The sequence below is a fragment of the Nipponia nippon genome, unplaced genomic scaffold, assembly GCF_047370975.1.
Source record: "Nipponia nippon isolate SJK-2023a ecotype South Korea unplaced genomic scaffold, ASM4737097v1 scaffold_23, whole genome shotgun sequence".
NCBI lineage: Eukaryota > Metazoa > Chordata > Aves > Pelecaniformes > Threskiornithidae > Nipponia > Nipponia nippon.
In genome coordinates this window covers 7127421-7139416 of record NW_028262340.1, presented here as the reverse complement: position 1 = coordinate 7139416, position 11996 = coordinate 7127421, and the positions used below count along the sequence as shown (strand labels likewise).

Genomic DNA, 11996 nt, shown 5'->3' with positions numbered 1-11996 from the left:
AACACACCAGGCTGACTTACGGTGGCAGTGACATGCCGCCAGTCCCAGTGCCTCCAGTCGGTGACGTGCCGCCAGTCCCAGTGCCTCCAGCCGGGACTCCTGCAGGCGGTGCTCGCAGCTGGGGCTGTTCCTCAGCGGCACAAGGAACCCAGCCGAATTTTGACCCCGGCATCAGCGTTGACGAGAGGCGGACGCAGGGACAGATCCTGCCGCGGTCTGCTCGTGTGGAGCAGGTGGCGGCACGGACACAGAGCTCGTCATGGGGTGGAGGCAGAGCTCAGCTCGGCCTGGGCGGATCGTGTCCCTCAATGCCCGTTGGCTAATTGTTGCCAGGCGCAAGTAACGCTATTTTTTCAGTTAGTCAGACTCCTATTTCTTGCCCTGTTTATTTCGTCTAAGACTCCTAAGTCCTTCTGGGAGGTTGCTGAAGGGCGGGGAAGGCAGACACCAGCAACGCTGCTGTTATTTCTAGCATTTGAACTGATCCGGCTGCGGATTTTGTCCCAGCCACGGACAGCGAGAGGACGCGGCGGTGCCACGGGTCCCTCCGGAGCCCTCGCGGCAGCGCGGACGGGCGATGGGCTTTTCTGGAGCCGCGTCCAGATCCCGCCCCGCACTTGCAACGGGCTGCGTCAGCCTGCAGAGAGCTGCTCTGCTGACTAAGCTGGGCCAAGGTCCCCGGCCAGCTACAGCAGCCTCTTCCAGCCAGAGGAACGGAGCTAGGCCAGCGGATTCACGCTGAAGATCTGGCCTGCAATTGTTGAGGATGGTTACCAAATTAATTAAAGAGGAAGGGAATGGGCTAGCAATACCTTCTGCAGATGGTGGAGAAATGCCCTCTTTCCTTTTCTTCAATCTTTTATGCCAATTAGAAACCCATGCAATACCACGTCAGCATGTGAAAAGGACACCACCGCGGGCACAGCCATCCATCTGGTCTTTGCTCTGTCGCTAGAAAGAGCCCCCCATCTCCTTTCCACCGGTGCCTGAAAGGAGGGGAAGAGAATTCCACTGGATCGAAACTCGCAGTCACGAGGCGGAGGTGACTTGAGCCCTTTGCCCACAGGAACGCGCAACACGTACGGAGCTATGCCGTTCTGCGCCGCAGCGAGCAGAACTACAGCGGAGCAAAATACTTCACAGCTAAATCAGTCGGCAGCTGACAGAAGGCAGCAGCTTGGTTAGAGGCTGCTTACTCAGCAGTTGTTGACGCCTGGGCTGCTTCAGAGCCAGGGTCTCGGTGTTCCCAGGAACCCCGGGCAATCCCTCGCGCAGGAGTCACAGTCGAACGTACACCCAAAACAACCTGCGGCAGGCTAAAGCTAAACCCAAGTCTGCGCACACCAAACGCTAGCACTAAACTCTAACCCCACGGCCGAGGGCGCGTTCCAGCTGCAGATACCAGGGCATTCACACGGGCTGAGGGCGTTAGCGCCCATCTCACCGATCGGGAATTTAGTTCGTCAAATCCAAGGAAGTACCTGAGGAAACGGGAGGAAGCAGAGCGGAGGGGACCTGCACGACTGCATCGAAGCGTTCCACGCTGCGAAACAGATGCGGGCAGAGTTTCATTTTCCTCTGTCTTTGGTCCTCTCCGATGCCCAGCCCAGCGCCGGGGCACCCCCAAACACAGCGTGCGGGTGCCCGAACAAAAGGCGAGATGCTGTTTGGCCCTGCAGAGCACTGCAGAACCACGCCAGGCACCGAGAGCCTCAGCGGCTTGGTCGATGACGCAAGGAACGAACAAGCGCAAATAAAGACGCAGAAACTGGGTGTTGTGTGTAGAAGTGAAGAGCAGAGCCCTCCACCCAGCGCGGGGGATACCAGAGCTCTTGCACAGCTCGGCTCACGTGCTGCCGTGTTTCTCTGTTTTAATGCGTCTCTGTCGTTGCAGGAGCTTCCTCCCCGGCGCTGGGAAGCCCGGGGAAGCGCTCGCTCCTTCGGCAGCGGCGGGAAGCGGCTCCCAGCGCTGCGAGCAGCGGCACCTGGAGCAGGGCTCCTCAGACGGGGCTGCTGTCAAACTCTGCAAAGCGCACGCTGCCCCAGCGCGAGCACTGCCGGCCGCAGCCGGCTGATGGCTCAGCAGCCAAATAGCCGCGCTTGGTACCGCGTATTGGAAGATGATCATTAGCTAAAGTTGATTGAAAGCTTCCAGTTTTGTAGGTGTGGAATACTTACTACAGTTAATGGGAGTTGCAAAAAAACTTCTCTTGGTGCTTTTATCTGATAAAAAGAGAAACCAGGTGCCCAGAGGAGGCGTTACCCTGGCGGGGAGTCCTTTCTTATCGGGGTAGAAACACGTGAGAAGGGCAGCGCCGGCAAATCCCGCGCCTCTGCCGCTTGCTCGCTCAGAGGACAGACACCGCGTTTGCCACACAGCGTCGGGCCCCAGCGCAGCTGAAGGACGCTGCCCGCGCAGGACGCCCGGCAAACCTCCACGGCGTGGGGGCGCGGGTGCCCGGCCGCCCTCGGCCGCACGCCCGCCGGGTACGTTTTACAGGCCGCTTGACTCGAGCGTTTCTGACTGGAGTCAGCACAAACCAGCTGCCGACCGTCCGGAGCGGATTCCGCTCCAGAGGAAGCTGCTCGCATTTGTCAGCGCGAGCCCTTTGCAAAACACAAGCGGGTTCATACTTTCACACGACCTTTGTTCGCTCTGAGGTGAATCGCCTTCATCACTCCTGTCTTAATCTTCAAAAGGAACTGGTGGGCTCCGGGCAAAGAGTCAAGAATGCTTTCACATATTTGGGAGCTCTGCTTTACGCAACCTCCGCAGCAACTCGCCTTTGCTGGAAGGGATGAACGATACCGAGTCAGTCAGCAAAACACTCACCCTGGGCAGGGGTGGCAGGGGGCGGCGACTGTGGCTGCTCTTACGCCGGCGTGAATCAGCCGGCGCTTCCCTGCACGCAGCGGAGTTACCGTGATTTAAAACCTGACGCAGTCAGGATCACCCAGAACCCGCACAGAAAAAGCACCTGGTTCTCTGCCTCCGTCCCGCGAACAGAAAGCGGGGGGAAGCGCTTTGCGCAGCGCAGGCAGGGGCGGCTCCAGCCAGAGCAGCTCTCACCCCGCAAAACTTAGGACGGGTTCGTAGCCAGCGCGAAACGGAGCACTGTAAAACCCAGCAAAAGTCATCGTGTTCTGCTGGGAACCTGAAGTTCCAACGCGAGACGATTTTTGCTCTCATAAATCAGGAGCCGTGCCGCTGGAATCAATGGAGTTAGACTGGTGTAACTGGGGATCGGACTGGCAGCCCTGTGTGTACACGGGTAGGAAGTTGGCCCCAAAACCAGACTTTCAGAGCAGCTGATCGAGGGATGGGTGGTCACCAAGAGCCCGTAACATTCTGTGCACAAAAAGCCCCATGGTTGCCTGCAGCCCTCCCAGACCCGTCCCGCAGGGCAGAGCAAGCTGCCTCCGCTCCCAGGGTGTCCTCAAGGCCCCGGCCTCCGCCAGGGCAAGGGCAGCTCCGCGGCGAGAGCAGCAGCGCCGCGCAGAAACCCGGAGCCGGCCATCGGGGCTCTCCCAGCTCCGTCCATCTGCTGTTTGTACCGATTCCCTGCGCTCGGGCCTCTGTTCTTACCGTAGCCGCTCGCTGTCCGCGTGGTCAGGCGGGATCGGTTCACCAGCCCTGTGCGTGGGGTCCTGCTGCAGAGCTCGCCCCGAGAGGCGCAGAGCCCCTGCGCCCGCCTGAGACGCATCAGGGCGACGAGGGGATCCGTAGGTTTCGCGGCCATCGGCACTACGCGTTGGGGGATTCCTGGCGTGCCTGTTTTTAACTGGAGCTGAAATTCTGCTGGAGCAAGACTGTAGGCACGGCCTTGCAGAACGAACGCTGAATCAGAGAGATCCTGCTGAAGAAGGAGTTTATGATACGAAGATGAAAGAGTGCAGAGTGCTGGGAGAGATCTTCTAAGGTTGATAAGCCTTCAGACTTATCCGAGCCTCACCTTAGAGGCCCTCCTCATCACGATAACAACACTTAAGTAATCCAAAATTCACCAGCCTGATGCGTTTCAACATTTCAAAACCCCCTTCCCAGGAGGAGCAGAGCTGCGCTCTCTTCCCCAGCCACTGGACTCGGGTGCATTTCTCTTCGACAGGGACAGGAAAAGCAGGAGGAAGAAGAGGGAGGAGGAAGGTCCCTGGTTCTCACTGGTCAGAGGATTAACGAGAACATGCAGGGCTCCCCTTGCATCTTTTTACCTAAATGGGAAGCAGCTGCAGCCGATTGTAGCACAGGGGACAGAGGGGTGAAGGATGGGCGGTGGAGAGGCGGCAGGTGTGAGGAGCTCCAACAGCCGCGCAGCAGACGGGAGGAAGGTACAGCCGGCCATCCGGTAACGCCGCCTCGCCAGGAAGAGAGAGGCCGAGCTGCTCCTCCTAGGAGCAGAAGTAAAACAGGGCATTTCTTTTGGACTTGTGTAAAGTTTCAACAGATCTGTGTAACGTAGTCCCTCCGTCAAAGGGATGTGCCTGGAACTGCTCAGTAACCCGCACCCGCCCGCAGCGCCGGGCCGGCACGGCCGCAGCAGCCGGCGCAGAGCCGGGAGGGAGCCAGCGGGCGGGAGGGGAGGGTTTAGGAGGGGTCCAGGCGCTGCTCTGCCTGGGTGGAAGTGGTGGCTGCAGGCGTGAGCGGATCGGCAGCGCTTGCTGTCGCTCAGCCCTTCGTGGAGGGACGGCTCAGACGGATAAACTCCTCACGCTGTTAAGCAGCGTGCAGCGCAAAACCAACCTTGAGTCCTCTCTGTGCCTCTGAGGTCACCTCCCTGCCCTGGCTCCTGCCCGGCCCTTCCCAACTCCAACCTCCGAGCTGGGTGCAAACACTTCGCTTTCTGTCTTTGAACCTTTATTACTACGGAATATCCAAAACAACAAAACCAACAACACAGTTACAAAAGGAGTTCACGGAGAAATGTGAAGCAGCCTGTGTTTGAAATGCTCTGTGTCACCGTACTGAGTCAAATATAAAACGATGCATATTTATACATATATAAAATATAAAAGGAACAAGACATCAGAAATGTATAAACAAGGGCTATGGAGGCCTTCGTGGTATTTACAGTCAGAGATACGGCGGGGCGGGGGGCAGGGGAGCAGGCAGTGTCCGTTCAACAGGGAGTTCTACAAGCATCTGTCAGGGTCTCTGTGGACAGAGAGAAGCTCAGAGCTGGGCTCAGCCCTGCTGGAAGTGGTTTGAAGGTTCTGCATGACTGATGGTTTGGGAGAAAGCCAGAGCCCAGGGCTGGATCGGTCGCGGGCCAAGGCAAACAGCGAGCAGGGGCAGCCCCCTGCCTCTGCCCAGGCTCTGCCAGCCATGTTCGCGTAGCTTCGTGTTCCCAGCTGTGAAACAGAAGGTCAGGCCCATCGCCAGAAGGGAATAAAATAAAATAAAATAAAAAATAATAATAATAAACTCAACAGAGAGAAGTTCCACGTTCACATCGATAACAGATCTTCCAAGCAGTCTCCGGCCCGGCAGCGCGAGGCCGAGGCGCTCCCCAGAGGCAGTGTATTCAAGTAAAGGCAACAAGTTGAGGCACTAGGCTGAGTTCTGTTGGGTCAAACTTGCCGGCTTTGAGAGAAGTCCCAGTAAGTGCTGCCTGCGGCTCTTTATAGCTCCTTGAGGATGATCTGGAACTTGTCCTCTGCTTCCACCACGTCCAGGAGAAAGGCCATGTGGTTGCTGTAGTGCTGGATGATGTTGTTGTCCATGTTCACCAGGATGCTACAGGAGAGGGAGAACGGCTAGGTCAGAAGCAGCACATCGAAAGGTTTGCAGAGCAGCTTAGTCGGGAGGGCTGGACATTACTGCACACTCAGGATTCCCAGTTGTAAACTGGGAATGACATCACTGACAAAGCCTTGTGGCACAGGGGTGGCCCTCTCTGAAAGGTCGCACACACAATTCCCATTAAAAATTGCCTTTACTGCCCTGTCATTGATGAGCGTCGCATTATCGCAGCCGTGCTCCTCGCTGCCTGCCAGTCACAGCCCTGGGCAGGCACGAGAAGGCGCTGCAGCGTCCGCCGTACCCACTTTCAGGGGCTCAGCTGCGATTAATTAATTAAAGCCACGATATGACACAAAGGAACGTCCTGCAGAGCTTTTCGCAATTCTGCCCGCAACATGCCTAGGCCCTGCGTTTGCTACACAGGCAAATTAATCTGGATTACGGCAGGGTGTGAATTTAGAGCAGAATTGCTCACTCCTCGCTTCTTGTCTGGGTGCTCTTAGGGGTGCATTATTCTGAACAAGCTGAGACTGCTTTGGGAGCAGATGGAAGTGGTTTGGAATAGGACGCCTTTCTCCTATCCAGAACCACCTCCCATGCAGCCGTGCCCTGAGCGTTGCCTGCGAGGGACGTACGCAGCCAGCCGGGCCAGCCGCTGGCACGTTCCTCCCCGTGCTCCAGGGCACACCTCCAACCCTGCTGCAGATCACACAGCCTCTCTGACCTGGAATCAGTTATGTGGAGACACGGGGAGAAGGAAACGTTTCAACGGCTGATTTAAACCTGAGGCTGCGGTTCTGTGCCAGGCAAGAGCCCCTCATTATTGTAATGGAAGCAACAGGGCAGCTTTGCATCACCCCACTGCGTTCCCATAAATCAGATGTGAAATTTGTAACTGTTTGGAGGAATCAAAGCGAACAAATTATCTTTCTTTGCAGAAAGCACATCCCCTCCAGGTTCCTGCTGGGGTCATTAATGGGGCAATAGCATTAATTGTGCAATGCTACACAAGCCAAGATGAAAAACAAGAAAAAGCAAAGGCTGAGCATCTAACAAATCTAACAGTTTGACAAGCACAAACACAGGGCCCCGGTGTCCCTCCGGGGAAGCCTTGGAGGTCAGTGCAGCCACGCCGGGTTGCAGCGACTGGCTCCTGCCCGTTTGATGGCAGCACGCAGCGGCAGGCTCGGCACGGCCCTGGCCCAGCGTGCCTGAACGTCAGAGGCGAAGGCGGGAGCTCTGGCCTCACGCCCAGTCTGTTCTGGTGTCAGCTCTGTCCCAGGGCTCAACACCGCGCTGCCTTTCAGCAGCGCACAAAGCACTTCACCAACAGGCTATTAATTCTGTCACCGCACAGTCGGGGAAAGGCATCGCACCCAGCGCGGGAGGAGGCTGAGACACGGGGTCTGACACCGTCCAGGGGCCTTCCCGGGGAATCATCACCTTCACGGCTGCATCTCGCTTCCTGGCACCGGACAGGAGCGGTGCTGGGGCTGCCTGGCGGCAAGGGGCCCAGGTCGCCAGGGCCCGGATCCCAGGGAGCCTGGCCTCCGACGGGTGCCCCCAGAGACAGTGCGGATACCCAAGGGTGGGTTGTCACAAAAAGCCTTGCAACAGAGCTGCTCCAGTTATCTCTGGCTATCAGTGCAGGAAGCCAGAGAAGTCACCTCTGCCTCTTGCTACCGTGCTTCCATCTGATTTCTCAACCACAAAAGATTCCAGGGAGTGTTGATTAGGAATCTGAGCCCTGTATTGTTTTTCTAGACCAAACCTCACCAAGATACGAAATTACTTATTATTACTCTTGAGTCACCCTGCGACTAAGTTCACCTGAATGAGCTCATCGCCCTATGAAGGCCTATGGCTGACAGTGGGTCCTCACCTGCTGTAAAGCCAGGTAGCACCACTGAGCTTCACTAGTTTACACCAGATGAAGATCTGACCCTCAAGCTGTAATTACCAAGAGAGGGTTGTTTAGGGTGGAGCAACAGGATAAAATTATTCAAAGGAAAATTAAATCCGGGGGAGCAGGAAACAGTGTCCGACCCTGCCATCTAGCAGACTGGAGAAAATCTTGTATGTCCCCCACGCTTCAGCAATAACCTATGGCGTCAGTCATGTCCAGCTTTCATTAAACTAGGTGTCAAATTTATATTTTTTTAAATCTAATTTCCAAGTGTTGCCTTTTCTTTGCATTAGATACCGCTTTGCTACTCCATTTTGGGGAAGAAATGGAAAGGATGTAGAATCACAGAATCATTTAGGTTGGAAAAGACCTTTAAAGATCATTGAGCCCAACCGCTAACCCAGCACTGCCGAGGCCAACTGTGGGCGATGTACCGCCCGAGTCGCCCCTTTATGTTAACATTAAAGGCAGGAATAGACATCTGCCTATTTTCCCTCCCAATCATTATTAAACATTATTTAAACAACATTCACTACTTATCAGATCAAGTAATGAACCACAGCAAAACAAAGTACAGGTGGCCTCTCCCCTGAAGCGGTGCCATTTCCTGGTCCACCTGCAAACTCATCGCGCTTGGATCTCTCTTGCCGCGCAGATGCTCACAGTCAGCTGCTTCGGAAAACTCCAGCCCAGGCTGGCGTCACCCGAGAGGAGCTGTTGCCTGATGACAGCCTGATGACCTGCGATGGCCACATCACAGGCCACCACCACAGCTGACACACCTGAGTTTTGGCTCAGTCCTGAATTTTATAATAAACCGACCACCCCTGTCCTTCACAGTGGTTCTTCTTCGAGATCAGACTTGAGGCACTCACTGACTGAAGGCGTACGGGACAACCCCTCTCTTGAGGCCGCCAGTGTTGCTCTTTTTCTTTGGGCAGAAAATGTCCATTTCTGGGGCTGGTGGATGAGCAGCATCTGGCAGCAGTGAGGGCCCCGAGTTCAGGAACAGGTGGAAGAGCCTCCTGACAAATTTGGATGCCTCGCTATGGCCCATCCATAATCTTAAAATTAGGACCATATCTAAAACCCCTCCTAAATGGGGAAAGGTTGCTCAGGTGTGGATTTAGAGGTGAGGGGGTTGTAACGGCTTCCCAGTTCAGTGATGCCACATCACAGCATGAAGGAGAAACCACTGCCTCTCCCCCTGCACCCTGCAGCTGCCTCCAAGCCTCACTTTAGCTCTGCTCCCCTTGAAGCAAACAGGCCAAGTCCCATGGGGATCAAGCTATGGTGACACCAAACGAGCTGGAAGATCTCATCCAAGGAGCTTTAGGACTTTCTCAGCTCACTGCCACCAGAAAGCCAATGCAGAAGCAGAGCTTTGGACTAACGCTCAGCTCCCAAGGACTCTGTTCCCTTGTTCTGCTGCACAGAGGACCCCTTTGGGGGGCTGTGCTAGTGAGAACAGCAGGGCTGCAGAACGTGGGACCTGTCATCAGCCTTGCTTTCCTGCCTGTCTCTCCCCATGCTCAAACTCTGGACCAGGGCCAGCAACAACAATGAGTTCATCTCCCAGGCAGTCACTGCTGCTTGCAAAGCCTGATTATATCTCGCTCGCTCTGCAAGAAGGGCTCTGGATTTAGCTTTATGAAAATAAGCTTGGGAGTTTATGAGTCGTTCCCTTTCCAACACCTGAAGGGAGAACTCGCTGCCAGAGATGGGGACAACCCAGAGGGAGTTCTTAGTCCAGAAAACATTTCTGAAAGTAGCGCTTGGCCCCACATCAAGACCACTGCCCTCCACAGAGGACTCGGCAGCTGGTCCTCAGCTCACGCAAACTAGCACCGTTCCCTCTTGGCCACGGGGGAGGATCCACACGGATCGGTCGCTAATAAAGACCACGCTGAGATCACTTCAGAAGCCATTTCACATTTACTGCAAACCTCGCCTGTCACACTCCTGCCGTCTCCCAGCAGCGCCTGACGAGCGTCTCAAGTGGGACCTGCGTTTCTGTACTGGGGCTGCACAAGAGCCACCAGTGCCCGGCAGGGTCTGATCCATCACCTCCCAGAGTGGGTGTGAAGTTTCCTATTGACCTCCCTGGTCCGGGGATGGGATGGCAAAGCTAGGAACAGGCACTCCCCTTTCAGATCTCCGCTCTGCTCCACCGGGGCTGCCCGTGCTCTTATTTAGCCGGTACAGTCTCTTCCTGAGCCAGGGACATTTAGGCACTTGGTTTGGAGAAGTAAACATTTATACCTCTCTGATGGCAGTAAGATAAGTTCTTCATAACCTCAGGCTTTTAGACTGAGACACAAAGGATCACCCATTAAACTACCCAAACAATTCCTCCTTCATCCAACTTCCTTTCCTTGGGAGACTTTACACTCCAAACAAATACAATACAAACAAGCATTATCCCAAATCTTTAAAGCCCAGAAAGATCTGAGTTTTATATGCTCCAAATAGCACAGACTCACATGGCTTTACTTTTTATCGTCTTGTTAAAACGCTATTTCAACCTATGGCGAGGTACCAAACAGAATGGGGTTTTAGAGGCACAGCATAAAAGCAGATGAGAGATTAGCTTACCCTCTTTTGCATTTTTTGTAGACTTTATAAATGCTTTCTTCAGGAAGCCCATACTTTTCTGAAATCTGTGAGAGAAAACATAGCAAATCTTTGTACTTGTAAAATGAAATTCCTATGATAAAAATCAAAGATAACACTGAGCCAGGGTTATTCAGCAGCAGAGGATTCCCCCTCCCTTTTACTCAAGAAAAAAGGGCCGGAGCAATGATCTGAACAGGACAATTTGAACATGTCTGTGTCTTGCAGTGGGCAGATAGGCAGGCTGCAGCTTGGCCTTGGTTCTCTTTCTGATGGCTACTGCCAGGCCAGGGACCCTGGGGAACAGTCTTCATTTTCTGTCTCTCATTCCCTGGCCTGTTTGGGGCTTTGTGCTTCGACCTGCTGGGCACAGAGAGCGCTGAGCTCTTCCTTTGCTGCTGCGTCCGAAGGTGAGAGAAACTACAGAAAGTGTGCGACTGTGTCTGCTGTGGGTGCGTCTGACCGCGGCTTTTTCTTAGGTTTTAGGTGATCTGCAAAGCTTTCCAGCAGACCTCTCCTAGGCAAGGACAGTTACAGTCTTAGGATGACGGGAGTTTTGTAGCTTCTTCACAAGTGTTCTCTGTAGAGGTTTTTGACTCTTTGTGGTGAGGGATGGGGGAGGGAGAAGATGGCAAAGAATCCTCTGCGCTGACATTTTTCAAACTCTCTATTTTTAAAAGTTTGTAAAGCCAACAGAGCTTAAAGTGCAGCCATAAAGCCACCCCAGATCTGGGAGGTTTATTGTTTGTTTCCTTCCCAGCAATCTCCAAAGAGAGGTGGGTTATCAGAGATGCTGCTGATAATCATCACAGAAATATGTCTGTGTGCTCCTCAAACACAACACAGGGAATTCCAGCATGAGGCCAGAATCGGCTTCAGATTGCACATCTACAGCCTTGAGAATGGAAAGGGTGTTTTACAATGGAAAATACGAATGTGCTGTCACAAGAGGAGACTTATATTATGATCTGAACAAAACATCTTGCCACAAGGTGTGTTCTTCCCCGCTGCAGCACTAACAACACACATCCCATGCCAGGAGCTGTGGGTAGAATTCACCTGCTACTCACAATTTCCATTCTCAAGAGAAAGCAGACATGAGATATAAGCAGTCTTATATCCAGCTTCCTATACACCAAGTACCATTGTCCTTTTATCTGCAGTTTGTTCACATGCCACAGTTTTTTGATACCACTTACAGCTGTTCTGAGGCCCTGGAGATCTGGCGTCTTCAGCATGAGAGCATCAAACACTTCCTCTGACTCCCTCCGCACGTACAACAAGACTGAAAGAGAGAAAGCACAGCACTGCATCAGGGCTCTTTAAAGCATGTTTGCAGAGTGATGTGGCCTCATGTAATTCAAGATCCAAGGTTACTTGAATCAAATGAGACACTACATTCAGGAAGAGTTCCCATCCCGGGGGTTACCTCTCTGAGGATCTTCTTCCTTGGTTTGCTTTGGAGGTATCGGGTCAAACTCATCTGTGAATGAGGCACCGCTCCGTTTTAAGGGCAGTCTAAGCAAAAGGAATGCAATACTCTCAAGAGGACAGAACAATAGCAGCGAACAAAACAATTCCAGCAATTGAACTTTTGATTGAACAACCAATTACCCCCACAAACATCCAGCAATTAAATATCGGTTTTGTAATTACGGCAGCAGAGTGTCTGCCAGAGTTGCAACTTCCTGCCTACCGCACACAGGGGCATCAGTGAGTGCAGGCAGTGGTTTTGGCATT

General features: G+C 53.8%; 1 protein-coding gene across 10 annotated transcripts in view; it reads right to left on the bottom strand.

Annotated features, from left to right (window-relative positions):
* Nucleotides 1-11996, bottom strand: part of GRHL3 (grainyhead like transcription factor 3) — a 142571-nt gene that overhangs the window by 12134 nt on the left and 118441 nt on the right. For 4 of the 10 annotated variants that reach the window (XM_087761081.1, XM_087761073.1, XM_087761082.1 and 1 more), the window contains 5 exons: nt 11686-11774; nt 11456-11541; nt 10239-10303; nt 3954-5731; nt 2017-3857 (listed from right to left, as the gene is read on the bottom strand). In XM_087761081.1, the coding sequence (XP_087617207.1) occupies nt 5617-5731; nt 10239-10303; nt 11456-11541; nt 11686-11774 (355 nt within the window). In that variant the 3' untranslated portion in view covers nt 2017-3857; nt 3954-5616. Of the gene's footprint in view, nt 1-2016; nt 3858-3953; nt 5732-10238; nt 10304-11455; nt 11542-11685; nt 11775-11996 lie in introns of those variants that run through there. The other 6 variants (XM_087761075.1, XM_087761078.1, XM_087761074.1 and 3 more) reach the window with 4 other exon arrangements.